This window comes from Pantherophis guttatus, chromosome 4 (assembly GCF_059756535.1).
Source record: "Pantherophis guttatus breed Tessera chromosome 4, ASM5975653v1, whole genome shotgun sequence".
NCBI lineage: Eukaryota > Metazoa > Chordata > Lepidosauria > Squamata > Colubridae > Pantherophis > Pantherophis guttatus.
Genome location: NC_142066.1, coordinates 132,421,111 through 132,437,653, shown reverse-complemented (window position 1 = coordinate 132,437,653; position 16,543 = coordinate 132,421,111). Strand labels below are relative to the sequence as shown.

At 34.0% G+C, this 16,543-nt stretch overlaps 1 protein-coding gene across 7 annotated transcripts in view; it reads left to right on the top strand.

Annotated features, from left to right (window-relative positions):
• The window catches only part of PLXDC2 (plexin domain containing 2), a 287,499-nt gene extending 280,805 nt beyond the window's left edge, over positions 1 to 6,694 (top strand). For 6 of the 7 annotated variants that reach the window (XM_087892833.1, XM_034402359.3, XM_034402358.3 and 3 more), the window contains 2 exons: positions 638 to 716; positions 4,304 to 6,694. In XM_087892833.1, the coding sequence (XP_087748959.1) occupies positions 638 to 716; positions 4,304 to 4,380 (156 nt within the window). In that variant the 3' untranslated portion in view covers positions 4,381 to 6,694. Of the gene's footprint in view, positions 1 to 637 lie in introns of all 7 variants that reach the window. The other variant, XM_034402357.3, reaches the window with a different exon arrangement.
• The last annotated feature ends 9,849 nt before the right edge of the window (positions 6,695 to 16,543 follow it).

Below are 16,543 nucleotides of genomic sequence, written 5' to 3'. Positions count from 1 at the left end.
TAAGGCTAAAGTTTGCTGATGTATTTGAAAAATGGAAAGAGTTTTCCACCCTAAAAAAAATATTCACCCTTCTTTCCGCTTGTATATAGAACTACTTATATTCTATTGTCTTTAAAAGTGATTTGGTTGAAATATTTCTATAGATGTTTTCTTTTTTCTGTATATATACAGTACACATATACTCAACTTACAACCATTCATTTAGCAACACTTTCAAAGTTACAACACATTGGAAAAAATATCCTCAGTCCTCACATTTATAACTTTTGCAGCATCCCTGCAGTCAAATTTGGGCAGTACAAACAACATATAATTATGATGGTTTCAGCATCCTGGAGCCATGTGATCATCATTTGTGACCATCCTAGAAGATTCTGACAAGCAAAATCAGTGGAAAACCAGATTCATTTAATGACTGCATGATTCATTTAACAACTTCAGTGATACATTTAACTATGGCAAAAAAAAAAGGGTTGTTAAAATGAGGACTAGTCATTTAACAACTGCCTTGCTTAGCAACAAAACATTGGTCTCACTTGTATCTGTAAATTGAGGACCACCTGTATAGGAATAAGTGTGGTAATTATTCAGAACAATTCCAGTACTGTCAATTCTTTGTGCGTGTCTTGTCTTCTAGCGTCGTCCAAGCAGATGGCCTGCAATGAAATTCCGGAGAGGATCTGGACACCCCTCATATGCTGAAGTGGAACCAGTTGGTGAGAAGGAAGGCTTCATTGTATCAGAGCAATGCTAGGATTATTCTGTGACAAATCACCAGTACTGGCCTACTGGTGTGAGAAGTTTATTCCGCCTCACATTTTAAAAAAGAAACTTGAAGCTGCTGTAACCTGAGGAAAATAGCTTGGATTTCTGGAGAAACCACAAAGGGGAGGGGGGACTAAATGATGACCCTTTACAGAGTGCTTTGTTTCAGAGCCATCTGACATACAATATTTCAGAAACATGTCTCTGAAACACCTACAATCTGAAAATAAAGAACACATTTGCCATTTTTTTTATTTCAAGAAAAGATATAGAATAATCCAGAAAATGTACCAACAGCTTTAATTCAGAAGAGTGCTCCCTCACAGTATTTGATGCAGCAAGATAGTTTTGTTTTTAACTTACAAGGTTTTTTTCATGCCTCAAGGCAATCCCATAATTGATTAATCTGTTGGTGAAATCAACCTGATGCAAATAAGATAGGTTAGTCCCTATTTATATTTCCATGAGTACTATCATTTTAATTTTCTAATACGTAGCTATAAAATATAATCAGAAAAAGTGCTTCTTGTATTCTGTAGACCTTTAAATTGTAATTGGTTAATCACAACTATAGTTCTATAGTTGACAAAGCACTAGAGAGATCTGTAAGCTTTAGAAAAACAGAAAAGAAGAAGCAAGAATGCGATGAAATTAGTCTCTCCAAGGGAAACATATAGTGAAATTGTACTAATATTCAATTTAAATATTCACAGGAGGGAAATTGGGGTGCATGGGTATACACTTAGTTATAAATAAATCCCATTGAGCTCACTGAGACTTATTACTAAATAATTACATACAGAACATTTAGGGAAGGAGTTTTTTTTTAAAAATCCAGGTGATGGCTATACCATAGGCACAGTGCTTGTAAAAGGAAGTGGGATTTCAATCACATAATTGCAGCTACTCTCTTAAATTTTGAGAATATTCTTGCAGATGAATCTGGCACAGAGGATTGGACTTCCATCTTTGGGGCATTATTTATACCCAGAAAGGCAGACTAAAATAGAAGAGGTAGATATTTGATTGATATTGGAAAAAGAATGGCCTTGGAACACAGGAAACAAAAAAAAATCAGTTTATCTACATATTTTCAGTTTTCCAAGAGCAGTATTTTTGCACCAGTGCCCTTCTTCCCTAGAAAAACATGAAACATATTTCAGTCCTTACAAATTCATGTAGCGATATTGTTTAATGCACATAGTAGCTGCATAAATATATATATAAATATATATATTTTTATCATTAACACAAGGCAGGCTCTTGTGGCTGTTGAGAGTGCATTGTTTTTGTCATCCTGACGATGGAAATAGATTGCATTGCTGCATATTTCCACTGAGTTGTAAAATAGTCCTTGGCATTAAAATAAATGTTTATGTTGCAGAAGAGAAAGTGGTTCATTTAATAGCAGTGCCCTAATTTTGACTGCCTTTCAGAGCCATATTTTCTTTAACAACAAATAAAACCATTCCTACTCTCAATGGGAAAAAAATGTTTTTTACAAAGTCCCAGTGAAATAATTCTTCAGATGCAAAATAGAAATGTACCCTGAGATCTTTAAAATTATTAAGATTTTTTTTACATTTTGCATGGATAAAATTCACAATTTGTATTTTTACACACATAGTAACAGTACTTGGCTCATGGTAAGGTATTATCCGCAGCTTCAGGTTTCAAATTGTTCAGTCGCTTTCTCAGATAGCATCTTTATAATACAATCGTCTACATTTCATATCAGTACATCTATGGTTCTTGTTTTTTAAAAAAAACAACAGACTATAACACCATGATTTTTACTTGTTATTTCATTCAGTAAAAAATACGATTATGTATTTTCCTGTATTCATTCTTTATTCTGTTTAAATTGGTTTACTATGTATTTAGAATGTGCAAAACCCACCACTTGGAGAATGGAACCGCCAGAATAGCATGCGTCCAAAACAACATAAGTGGCTTTTGTTTTCAAGGCAGAGCCACTCTCAGAATACCGCAAACCACTTCCGGTTCAGATTAATTTGCAGAAACTTCTAGACCATCCTTGGAACAAGGGTTTGGCACATCATTGCTATGTAGTCACAGTTCATCAAGAGCATTGACTTGTGGCTGCTAAAAATCCAGGGAGTTGTAGTCCAGTACACCTGGAGGGCACCTAATTGGAGCAAGGTGATCAAGAATATATTTATAAATTTTATTTAAAAAAATTTATAAATATTATTATTGTAAGTATTATTATAGGGAGCCAGCTTGGAGTAGTAGTTAAGGCATTGCTTTAGTAACCAGAATGCTGTGAGTTCTAGTCCCAGTTTAAGCTGAAAGCTGACTGTGTGACTTTGAGTCAGTCACTGATCTCAGCCTAATCCATCTCACAGGGTTGTTATTGTGGGGAAAATAGGAGGTAGGAGTATTAGGTATGTTCACTGCGTATTAAAAAAAAAAAGGAAATAAAAATTGAATAATAAAAATTTAGAAATAAACTATAGTGGCTTTGTTGTGAAAATGTTAAAGCTCATTTCATTATTTTTGTCTCTGTAAATAAATTTTTCCCTTTCCTGACCACAAAATCTTACATGAGGAGACGTCTTGTTCACTTCTGTGAGAAAGACTCCAAGCGAATAATTGTATTATATTGTCTAAGTATAAGAAAGAAAGGGGAAAATTTCTTCAAGTTTAGAATTAACTAGATCAATATTGCTCAACGTGGTGCCCTCCAGCTCTTTTGGGACTACAACTTCATTATTTTAGCTTTGAGTGTGTCATCGTTCACAGATTAAAAGCATGTACATTTAAGTCAGCATTGGCTAATGTATGATCTTCAAAACACTTGGCTGGTACCACTATCATCTTTCACCATTGACCATGCTGGTTAATGTAAGTGGAAGTTCTTTAGCAACACTGGCATCCTTCATCTAAGTGGAGATAAGCTCTATAAAGTTCCTGTTGGGTTTCATATAACATAGTGGTAAGTATTATGGTATTCTGACATCATGACTGATAACATCAATTTTCTTGATATGTTATTCTACTGCACTGGCTATGATGCAGCAAAATATGCATTTTGGCATCAGTATGCTCTTTCCATGAATGCTCATTCAGTGTGGTTTCAGAAATTATTGTATGTAAACAAAAAAGAAAAAAAACATACAGCATATATCTGTACAGAGGGATACAAATTTCATATACAGGGAGCAAGTGCAAGGCTGTAATCAAAATAGTGGCAATGATGGTAGGATTAAAGTTCCGGCCATTTTTATTTGAATTGGGGACATTAAAAAATGGCAGAACCTCAATTATACTATCGCTATCACTATTTTAACATTTTTTAAATCACATCCTGTGGATGCTCCTGAATAGGTAGGTGCATTCATTTTGAAAACGAATGAAAGACTTATTTTTTATAATCTAATTGAACAGCAAACTCCACCAAGGAAAAAGAGCATTTCTCTCTGTATTTCTGTCTGTATGTGTGTATCTCTCTCTCTTTTTCTCTTCATTTCCATGCATTTTTGCAATTTTGATTGATTGAGTCATGGTTTTGCAGTGGTCATCAAGCCTGCAACTCTGCACAGTTCACTGGAGAAGAAGGAGGAGAAGAAGAAGAAGAAGCAAAATGAATAGGTTGAAGCATCACTTAGCTTCACAGAATTTTGACAAAAACTCTGACTTAAAGGGACCAAAAAAAAAGGGAGGGGTGAAAATAAAGTTTATCTCTCTGTGGCAGAAGGAACTGTGACTAGATAAGTGTGTGCCTATTCAATATCCTGTTCAAATTATACTTGTTGGTAGGGAATTTCAAAGGCCCTGCTTTTCTTCCCAATGTTTTTCCTAATTTAGTCAAAGAAAGCTAGAAAAGATTAGGACTTATTTTCCATTTCATGCTGTGTATTGTATCTGCCAAGATTAGTAAAAAAAAGTTATAATTTTATGAGTAGTGTAATATTTAATTTAATTACCAAATAACATACCATCCTGCAGGATAAAAATTGGCCATATACTTTATTATAATCTAAGAGACTCAGGAAAATTTCTTATGATGTGCAGTTCAGACAAAAGATTTGCAATCATATAGCCAATTTTGTATACTTGGTGTGATCTTAAGATGAAATGTCACCTGACAAAGAAAAACGAAGTCCAACCCAACTCCTCCTAATCTAGATTTCCCTAGAAGTTTGTAGTTCATGGTCATTGATTGACTGTTGTAAAACGCACAACTGAAGTTGGGGAAGGGTGGTTCAAGCAAAACCTAAAGGCTAATAATAATGGCTTTAAAAAAGAAAAAAAAATGTGGTTAGGTAAAGTCAATAAAGGGAAAGTTGAATAATAAGTCCTCCAGTTATTTTCCGATTCCTGAAATGAACTTTTAAAAACTGACTTCTCAAAGCCTACCCAAGGTTTAACTAAGGAGAAAACTGAAGGGGTGGGGGAATCAAAATGATGGTAAAAGGGCACAGATACAGAAACAGCTAGAAGCAATTTAAAAAGCAGCTAGGTGAGCCTAGAAATAGATGCAGCTACTTTAATGGTTCAAAGACAGTCACTTTATAAATACTCCTTCATGTTTCAAATTATGTCTTTTTGCGGGATTTTCACAGATATGTTAGATGATGAGTCGTCTGTTGGTTCAATCTCAGGAAAGAAGCGCTTTACATTCTGAGGAAAATGTTTGATAAGATCTCCCTTAAAGGGGTGAAATCTGATGCCACCTCAGGTGTCCAAGACAATAGTAATTTACTGCTTGTAATCTCACTCACAAAAGAAGTTTTTTGGCTGAAATATTTGGTTTCTGAAGTTTTCCATTATCAGAAGAGTTACTGTTGAATGTGAAAAACATAGCTTTTGTATCTGAAAATCTTTTATTACTGTAACAAGTTCAGAACATCAAACACATAATGGAAAATTTCTATAATAATAACAAGTTTGAAAGAAAATTGTTTCAAATGAAACATTTATAAACTATTGGCTTTCTCTTATTCAGAAGCACAAATGAATGTGCTAGTATTTCATGTATAGGTTCTAGGTGTGATATTTGTAACATTTAAATTTCATATAATTCCAGGAACTTGTTCCTGCCAACAAGAGCAGTGATAATCTCTCCTAGCACATTATTTTTACAATTTTGGGCTTTAAGGACCTTTAACAATTAGAAGTAGATTGAAATTTTGGACAGAAGCCATCTGAAATTCTGCTATCATGTTCCCTAATAGTTTCATTTCTTTAGGAAATACAAGGAAATATATCTTGTCCTTTTCTGATTTATCTTAAGAAATCAAATCTAAGTCAAATTATAATTAGATGAGTCATTGCCCCAAATTGCTTTTAAATTATTTGCGGCAGGAAGTTATTTCAAAACTTGAATATTTTGAAACTTGAATACTGATGAAAAACAAAAAATATGAGATTAATTGGTTTTTGGCTATCTTCAGAACATGTATTCATGTTTATCACACCTTTCCTTCAGAAATAAAAGACAGATTAACTCTCATTTCAACACTCAGATACAAATATTCTCCTTTATTGGTACCTCAGATAACTGTCTTTCTAGTTGATATGAGAGATCATGTCCTATTCAAAGTTGCTAACACCTGAGAATTGGGCCAACATATTAATCATTTATGTTCATTCTCTTTAACCAATAGACATATTCTTATGAATCCGCTTATTCCAAATCTGAAATCTTGAGAAATAGAGTTATTGCAGAGTGTACTTGGATATAATCCACATTCTACTTTGCTACGCTGTTTGCTAAATTCTGTTTCTTCCTGTGAAGCAAAAATTGTAATGAAATTACATCTGGTAATCTTGTAACTCTTTGGTTATTTTTGTTATAATTAAAACAGCTGGTCAAAAATAAAGAACCCTTTCATGCACCATTGTATAAGTTCACATACTGTAGACACAAAAAAAATTAAAATATATTTTTCTAAACATTAAATGGCCAGAATCTCATATCTCTTGAAATTGCTTGTGGGAACAATTATCTTTGGAAATTTTGGCCAATTACTTTTATTAAGGTTGGATGCTCAGTCAGCCTGAGGTTTAGATTCTGAGAGTTCGATTCTGAGCGGCTCAAGGTTGATTCAGCCTTCCATCCTTCCAAGGTTGATAAAATGAGGACCCAAATTGTTGTGGGGCAATATGCTGACTTTATAGATCACTTAGAGTGGACTATAAAGTACTGAAGTGGTATATAAGTCTAAGTGCTATTGCTATTGAAACATCCACTATCCAGACTTTTTTGTCTTTCTTATCAACAGATATTAAGCCAGGATGTTTTGTAGTAGGTGCTTTTCTGTTGAATTCTGAAGTCCCAGAGCACTTTAGTTTCTTCATTTTCTATTATTTTGTTTATGGTGTGGTCACATCAGTTCTTGCTTGCAGACAAATTGTATTTCTTGCAAATATTCCAATGCACCATTGTTGCTACTTTATCATGCTATTATTTGTAGTCAATTTATGCAGTCTTTTTTTGCAGCAGTGACTTAGATGATCCACTATCTCTTCAGCTTCTTTGCAAAGGTGGCATTTGCTGTCTATTGTTGTTTGCATTTGTTCTTAAGGCTTGGTTTTGTGCATGCTTGGATAATCAGATACCTAGAAACAACAGCAGCCAGTAGAAAGTCAGAAACTTTGTGCAAAGATCAGTGGTACAATAGAAGACATAGTTGCTGATCAGTAGTTATAGTATGAGAGAGTTAATATCAAGGAGATTCACTGTCATCACTACTGTTTTTCATTGCTTGGTTATATTATTTAATTTTAGAGTTAGGTTCCAGCTAATCATGTTGTCATGATCCAGTAAGTGTTATGTTGAAAACCTATTAATTAAATTAAATAGATTCTTACATAAGGTTCTTAGTTCTGAAAGTGCTAAGTAAAGAGTGGTGTTGGCTAACAATTTACAATATAAATTTTGACTGAAAGGATTTCCCACTTTTAAGACATTAAAGAGATCCACACAGCTTGCTTTAGGAACAGAGTTTCACAGTAATGATTATATTAATAATTTGTGCATCTATCTCAGCTGTTCTAATCAATACAAGTAATTTCATTCAAGAATTAGTGAAACTTCAATAACGTTGGACGTTTGCCAAACTGATAAAATACCTCTTATCTTTTGCCATGAACAGTACAAACACCACGAAAAAATATATCAATATCTTCCTTACCTGCACCATAGTCACATCAAGAACATCAGTTTTCTATTGATGATGCCTAAGAACCATCTGCTCCCTACAAAAAGATGTATACCAAAAATAATTAAAAATTACTTGTATTAATAATTATGTACTACATATTTATTACATATAAATCATTATAATTTATGTATCTCCATGTATTTGGATTCTGCGCTAGTCAGCAATCCCAGGATAATTCCTGACATTCTCCAAGTGATCTTTAAACTATAGATCAGATTGGAAGAAGTAAGAACATTTAAATCCAGACAAACAAAAGTTTCATTGGGCTGGCCTATAAACAACTCTCTGAATAGTGTCAATAGAAATGGATAGTTTTTCATTTGCAATAAAGTTACAAATTTTACCAAACAAAATCCAAAGAACATGCCATGTGATCGGCTCCACCAATTTCAAAAGTATCCAAACCTCCAAAAAATTGACCCAATTTCATAAAATGGGACAATTCATTAGTGTTATCAGGTTGTCACCCTTTCAATGTTAACTGCTGCTGGCCTACTCTATTGTTGTTGCTTTTATTGTTGTTATTTAAAATTACCACATGTGGTGCATGTTCAATGTGATAAAATACTCTAAAGAAGGCAAATCAGTGAATAGATTAAAACTGTAATCCCCAGCCTTTGGAAACAGGTGTGCACATTTCACACAAATTAGTCCAGATTGCTTAGCCATAAGATCTGTCATTCAAAATCTCCCCCAAGATGGATATTATAAATTGAATGCATTTCTAAGTAGTTGGTAAGAATGATATCAATTTACATCTGGCTAGACAATGTCTTAAAATGGTCCATGGCCAAAAATTTGAAAGGAAAGCAATTAATTAAAGCAATTAGTGGATCACTCTGGAAATGCAGCAAGCTAGAGGAATCTGTAGTTCGATGGAACTGAATTGCTTAATTTGTGAATTTTCTTCTTTTTAAAAATGGACGACTTCTGCCTGTGAGATTTGATGTCATAACAAATCACAATTAGAATTAGGTACTGGCCACTCAATCAAATAGACAAAACAAGAAAATAACCTATTATTTAGATGTTTGTTTAATGAGAATTTTGAAAAGACCTTTGGGGTCAGAAATTTGTAACAAGGAATCTTGTTCGTTGGTTTATTAAATTTATGTGCCATGCAGTTAACTATCCAAAGCAACTCTAGGCAGCTTACAATACAATAAAAATATAAAAACATTTCAGATTTAACAAGAATTAGAGAAAGCAAAAAACTTTTTAAGGCAAAAATGAATAAAGAGAAAAATTGGAATAAATTGGAATTAGGACTTCCTTGTTCTGAATAAGAATTGAGAACTTTTGTAAAATACTACAATTTCTCTTTAGTAGTTTTTTTTTCCAGAGACAAAAGTAAAATTTATCCAGTTTTATAGTAGCGGAACAACATCTGGTACATATACAAATAAATATTTCCATATTTGTTACCATTCTGGAGGCAGGCTGCAGCATTTACTTGAGAATTTATGTATGGTGATTTATCTATCCAATTTGCAGTTTGTACTTCTGGAAGTTGGAAAGTGAGCTATGAGGCCAAAGAATTTAAAAGGGCTCTCTAACATATATCTAGAAGAAAACCTAGAAAAAGATGTTACCTTGTTAGGGTAATAAAACATCTGCAAGAAAACAAGCAAGCTCAGAGAGCATCAAGGACCCCTCAAAGAGAGTGATTATCAAAAATATCAGATCAAATAACAATCTGTCATTATGGGCACATGTTGGGGGAGTAGTTTTTGCTATCAAGTGTTGTGAACTTTAACAACTAATAAGTTGTAATAATTTTAAGCTGCCTAGAGACACCTCTGGTAAATTGGGAAGCATATAAGATGAATGAAATAATGAATAAATTCCCTCTAATAGGAAATACAGATGATAAAACAGAACCAAAATTAATATGAAGAAACGAGACAAGTGTCTGGGATTGCCTGAGTACCAAATACAACTATAAAAATTTAGAAGGGGACCATTATGAAACTATGTTATGTTTATTGCATACAGACTGTTCATATTGAATAGAAAAAAGAAAACCAAATAAGAAATGGGAAAAGAAGATGAAATCCCAAATAATTTGTTAACCTCTGCTGGGAGATGGGAAAACAATTTTTTTTCTTAATCCAGTTTTTAGCTAATAAAAGCAAAGATATTACTCACTCTATTGGTTGTCATTTATTACAAACCAATGAGCTAAATATTAAATGCATTTAATTAAATGTGAAAATTATAAAATGGCTGTATTCTTTTCTTGAACTTTTTTTAAATCAAGTTTTTATTATTATTTTTTAATTTATACATATCATTGTGTGAATGGTGCAGTGTTTGAGTATCATATATTTAAATACATATAAACATATTCCTAATTATTACATTCCATTTTCTTTATTTCATATTATTTACTCCTTACCTTTTACACAAAATTTTAATTTTCATATAAATATTAACTAGTATGCAATAACATCTAAACCAATGTGCTTTGGCATCCGTATTATCTTCCAATATAGTTTCAATAATATAACCCTCAAGAAAAAAAAATACAAAATTGTCCATCTGTTTTCTCCCGTACATCATATTTCACCCATTTTTACAACATCCCTCTCCTTGCCTTTCTTCCCTTCTTCTCCTGTGCCCCTCTCTATTTCCCCTCTTGTTCTCCACTTCTATCTCCTTCCCTTTCTACTCTTCTCCTTCCCCCCACTCACCTTTGTCTTTTCCCCTCTCTACCCTCACTCATCCCTCCTCTCCTACTCTCTTCCACTTCACTCCATTTCCCTCTCTCTTTTCATTGTTGCATATAATATTCCCAATACCTATAGAATATGGTGTATTTTCCAATTAGAATCTCTTTCAACTATAACCATACAGCTTCTTTAAATTGCGTTCAAAAATCAAAGAAACAGACTTAATCACTTACACATATATTGTTAATAATGATCATCATAATTATACTACCATAATATTAATCTTCATTTTAATAATTTTATACACATCATCATATATATGCAACTGCAATATTATTTTTAATACTAACATCACTTCATTAATCAAACAGCATACCGTCTAAATATCAATTTCTTACATCCTCACATTTTAAGCTTACCACTATTTTCATTCTTTGTATCTATTTTTCATATTTCTTTTCCTAACTTATTTGACTTTGTGATACATTGATTTACACCCTTCCATTCTCAACTTCCACTAATATTTTTCTTTTTTTTATCGTCCATATTATTATATTCAAAGACATGATACTCTGTTTTATCATTCATATTACCATTCTCTAACTCTTCCTTTCTATATACTGTATTTTAAAATTTATTTAACATACATAAATATATCTACTTTCACTTTACCTACATGATAGTCATTTTATACACTTTTAATAATAACATCAATGAACCATATCATTCTAATATTAATACAACTATTACCATATAATCATGACATTTCTTTAATTCTTTTTCTCCCCTTAACCATTATCTCTTATCCACATTCCTTCCTTTAATCCTATCTTTTTTTAACTTGTCTCCCCTGTTTTCCTCTTAAGTCTTTCATTCCATCTACTTCAAGGTTTATATTCTGAATCCATAATTTAATTTTTCCTCCTTGCCCTGTCTTTCCCCACTGTTTAATTTGAGAGCTTTCTGTTCTAAATCCTGTCATTTCCCCCCAAGCCTCTTCTTGTTTCTCCCATTTCTTTTTTGAATCTTTTAAAGTGTTTTCCCCATTTTAATTCCTCAATTCTTGTTAATTTTAATAGTGTCTCCTCATTATCTTCTGTTTGCTGGTTTCTCAATTCTAATTCTCCTTCTATTCCAGTTGATAATTCCATTTTTTCCTTCATGTCCTCTCTTGTATACAATTTTCCGGTCTTCTATCTATACAATTCAATATTCCCACCATGTCTTTGTGCAGTTCCAGGATAACTTTGTTATTTTGAGTTATTAACTCCATTTCATTTAGGTCTCCTTAATCATCCATTTAGAAAACAGACCTAATCACGTTTAAATGTCTCATCAATATCCAATCAAATCAATTAGTTACTTCAGGGATCCTCCATTCCTCAAGTCATTTTTGCATATTCAATAGTATTTAGGGGTCCAGACACCAATTCTTTTTTTAAAATATTCCAGGCTCCAGTGGTTAGAAAGTAAATATACATCATTCAACAGTTATTTCCCTCCATTTCAATACTTGCTCCCAAGTCACAAAAATTTACTATCATCAGCAGATGGCGCTCTTTACTTCACTCTGCTCTCTGCTATAATTGTGACTCTGCTGCTGTTCTACTTTTATTTTGACATACCCAGTTTATTTTTCTTGCTTAGTTTATCTTTAGCTCTGTTATTTGAAGAAAATGTAGGTTTGTAGTTCCAGCATCTTAATATGCCTTCTTAATATCATGCCTTTTATTTTGGGGATTCCATTTCCCACTTAATTTTCTTTTTAAACAGATAGTTACTTCTTTAAATTTCTAATATGTTCTTTTTTCCCACAATAGTTGCACGCCGCTGTAGCAAATTGCTCTAAAAAGTATTCCCCTTAAATTTTTTGTGGAGTCCAGATGACACACCATTCAGCATTTCTCTACTCCTGCACAAACTTATGGTTCTGGCTGTTCCCCGGCTTCATGGCAGCCATTTTGACTGCCGCTGCTCCTAGTCTTCAGATGAGGGGGTTTTCCGAATCAGGGAGGGGAGATGCAGCTCCCCTCAACCTGTAAGGCGGTCCCCCTTTGCTTCACTACCCCTCCAAGATAGCTATGGCTTCTAGTGAAGCCCCCGACAGGGAGAGCTTGGAATGGACCCGCAGAGGTCGCAGATCTTGTACCGAAAGCACTGGAAGTTCAACCAGAAGTCCCTTCTTGAATTTGAAGGATCTTCAAAGGCCAAGGAAGTAGAAAACTTAAGAAACAAGACTTACATATTAGATTTAAACCATGTTTGTGTTTTGAACAAAGTTATTCAGTTCCATTTGCTTTATAAGAATTAGCTGGTTGATAAACCAAATCTCAGTTTTGGTTACTATCTCCAAAGGACTGAGAAAAGTAACTACGGTAATGAAAAGAATGTGTGTCTAAACAAAATTCAGATACATAATTAAGAGTTTCCAAAGTATTTCTGAATAGTCCAAATTGGAAGTAGAGGAAAAGAATGTATTTATTCCAACAGTAATGGTTGTTATAACTTCTAATTTTGGTGTACATACAGGATGAGTTTATTCTCATTGGTCAAATTATACTTTATATGAAAAACGTTTAGGTTTGTGGGCAAGTTGCATTTTTATTGTACTATCTAAGAAAGAGGCAGAATAAATAAAAATAAAGCTCCTTAAACATGCTTATAGAAACAGACAATTTGCTTGCAATAGGCATTATCTCATACAACTTAAAAACAAAGGTTTTTAATGCCTGTTTACTTCTTTGGGAAAAAGTACAATAATTTATGGGAATAAAAGATTGCTTAGGATGAAGTAGCCTGCTGCACAACCACTCATTCATGTCTGTGGCTGGGGAGGCAAGGGGGATGCAGTTATGCTGGTTAGACAATGGTTGTGGCAATACCATCCCTGAATCTAAGTAAGCACAAGGCACAAAGGGACCAAAAGTAATGGTATGTGAGAATGTCCTTGAGGAAAAAAAAACAGCCATATATTAGGCAATGGTAGATAAGAGGCATCTTAGCCTACAGAAGCAAGAAAGGTATAGCGGATATCTCCCTAGTTTCTTGGGCCCTAAAAAGGAGGGAGGTCTTTCAGACTTGTAAGATTGATATCAACCATTTGAGATAATCCAGACAATCCATGAGTACTAAAGCCACCTTCATTATAAGTTTATATTAACAGAATCTTCCAAGTCTGAAAACAATATTAAATTGCTTCTTATCTGACCTTTGCTTAGTCTGTGGCTTCTCATTCTTCTGCCTCTCAAGAATTTTCCCACCGAAAATTAAACAGAGCTTGCATCATCATATCACAATGCTACTTTCATCATTCTAAAAAATTGCAAGGTTTTTTTGCCTACTACTGTATGATGCATCTAGTAAGTGAATTCTACACATTATTTGACAACATCCTCTGAAATCTGCAATACTTAAAAGGGGATTCTGAATATGCTATACACACAGAACATGCTGGTCCAGGACTGAAGAGCCACTGGAACAAGAAGGTGTTTAATTTAAAGCCTTAATTCAAAATAAAGTCTTCCTCCCAAAAAAGAAATATGCATAGACATCTATTAGCCATTGTGCCAGTATAAGAATCATGACTTTTATCATAATCCCAGCAATTGGACAAATGGCCTAAAATGTCCAAAATAAGCAATAGCAATACCACTTCATAGTGCTTTACAATTCTCTCTTAAGTGGTTTACAGAATCAACATATCTCCCCCCCCCAAAAAAATAATAATCTGGGCTCTCATTTTACCGACCTCAGAAAGATGGAAGCATTCAGACCGCTGAGTCAACCTTGACCTGCTCAGAATCAAACTCCTGGAGAGAGAAGTGAGTTTGCCCGAAGCATTGCATTCTAACCACTGCACCACCAGGACTCTTAAGAACGTATATCCTTGCCTAATAAAACTTAAGAGTTTTAAATCAAGTTGATAACAAAGCCAGTCCAATTAGTAACAATAATTGATTAAAAAAAACCAACAACACGTGTTTCTACTGTTTACCCCAATCCATAAAGGCAATAAACCATAGTGGTTAGGAAAATTTCAGGCCATATGCATGCTAAAAAGGAAAAAAAACCAGGCACATAAATTATATACAATCTACATTATTATATATGGAGCCAGAGGACCCTTTTTTTGCCTTATGATTAAAATATATGAAGCTGCCCAAACTTTGCCATGAGCTGGAAATGTTCACAAGCACCTCCCACCAAAATTTTCCTTCCGTCAGTTACAGCATTTCTCTCAGCTGCAATGTTGCTTAATGGATTCGTGAGTTGACATTAGGAAAATGTCTCCCTGCAAACCTCGCACAGGAACTTCTGAAGCGTGGCAATCAATGTAAACACTGTTGACTTTTCCTGGAAAAAAAGAAAAAATAATACATCTTAAGAAATAGCTGTGGATAAGTGTTGAAACATACATATTTTTATCATGAAGGGAGAAAAATATGGTTGGAAATTGCACTGAAAAGGGTGTATGATTATTTCGCTCTCAATCCTTTCTTGTACACTGAAGTTAATATTTTTGTCACTTTTCTTCATTTTTGCTTCAGTACCCTTGAGTAGCAATTAGACTGTACTGCTAGTGAACTCATAAGTCTGGGTTAGCAGCAGCCCTGGACCTTTGGCAGATATCAAACTGATTCTCTGCAACTACAGAATTTTTGAGATCTCCTACTGGAGGTATATTGATCTGCAGAGTTCTATTGGAACCTAATGTTAATCATGGGATTATAAAGTCTACCATAAAATGCCTATCATAAAACCCAGCTCCACACTGCCTCTCAGAAAAAGACAAGATAACTTCTTAATTGCTTCTGTGCAGTCTAAAAAAAAATTTAACCTCAAAAACCAGTGAGATGATATGCTTCCCATGCTATACTTTCCATGCACAAGAAGCTAAGAAAGGCAGTTTCCTTTCCTGAAGAAAGTTTAACTAATTTAATTATCAACCATATTAGATATTATTTAATTAAAATTAACTTACATATTTTATGTCTCTAATCCTATATTAGAAATTACAATGGAAGTACAAATTTTGGAAAGGCCTGGGGGCCACAAGAGGCACTGAAACCATAATACACACATCTCTGAATTGCTTTATGAACAAGCAAATGATGTTTAGCCTATGGCGCTCCAATTCATCATTAGAACAGACATTACTTATACTAATACAACTAGGAGAGATTGAACAGTAATAAAATCAGTAATTCATAAAATACCATATCAACTGAGTATGTTTCAAACCTGCACCTGGCCTGAATTGAGTGACTAACTCAAGTTCTTTTCAACAATTTCAGTGAAGTTAACATCCACACTGAGGATAGATTCTCTGGATGTGGAGGCCTCTGTTCTATTCCAATGTACACATGTTTGCATAGAAAAAAAGAGATGTATACTGAATATGACACTTTACTACAGTTTCTACAGGTAGTTGCTCATTGGTCAACATGCATGAGGGAGTGCCACTGGAGTGAATTCATAGCTTTTATCTAACTCAAAGTAGACTCACCTTGCAAATGATTTCAATTAGTTTATTTTAACTTACTGAATCTTTTGGACCATCTAACACATGTTTCATGTTGAGTTGATCAACACAACCTTTTAAGAAGGATTGTCTTTGAAGGTTCATGGAGCGACTGTCAAGGGTTCCACCCTCTTCGCTGGCTATTTTATTCAAATTCACTATATTTATCCATGGCCTAATTTCTCCAAACACCATAAAGAAAGATAATCAAAATACAATAGTAATAGGAATGGCACTTTGACTTATACACTATTCCATAGTGCTTTATAGCACTCTCTGAGAAGTTTGCAAATGTCAGCATACTGCCTTCAACAATCTGGGCTCTCATTTTACTGACCTCAGAAGGATGGAGGACTGAGTCAACCTTGAGCCAGTCTGGACTGAACTCCTGG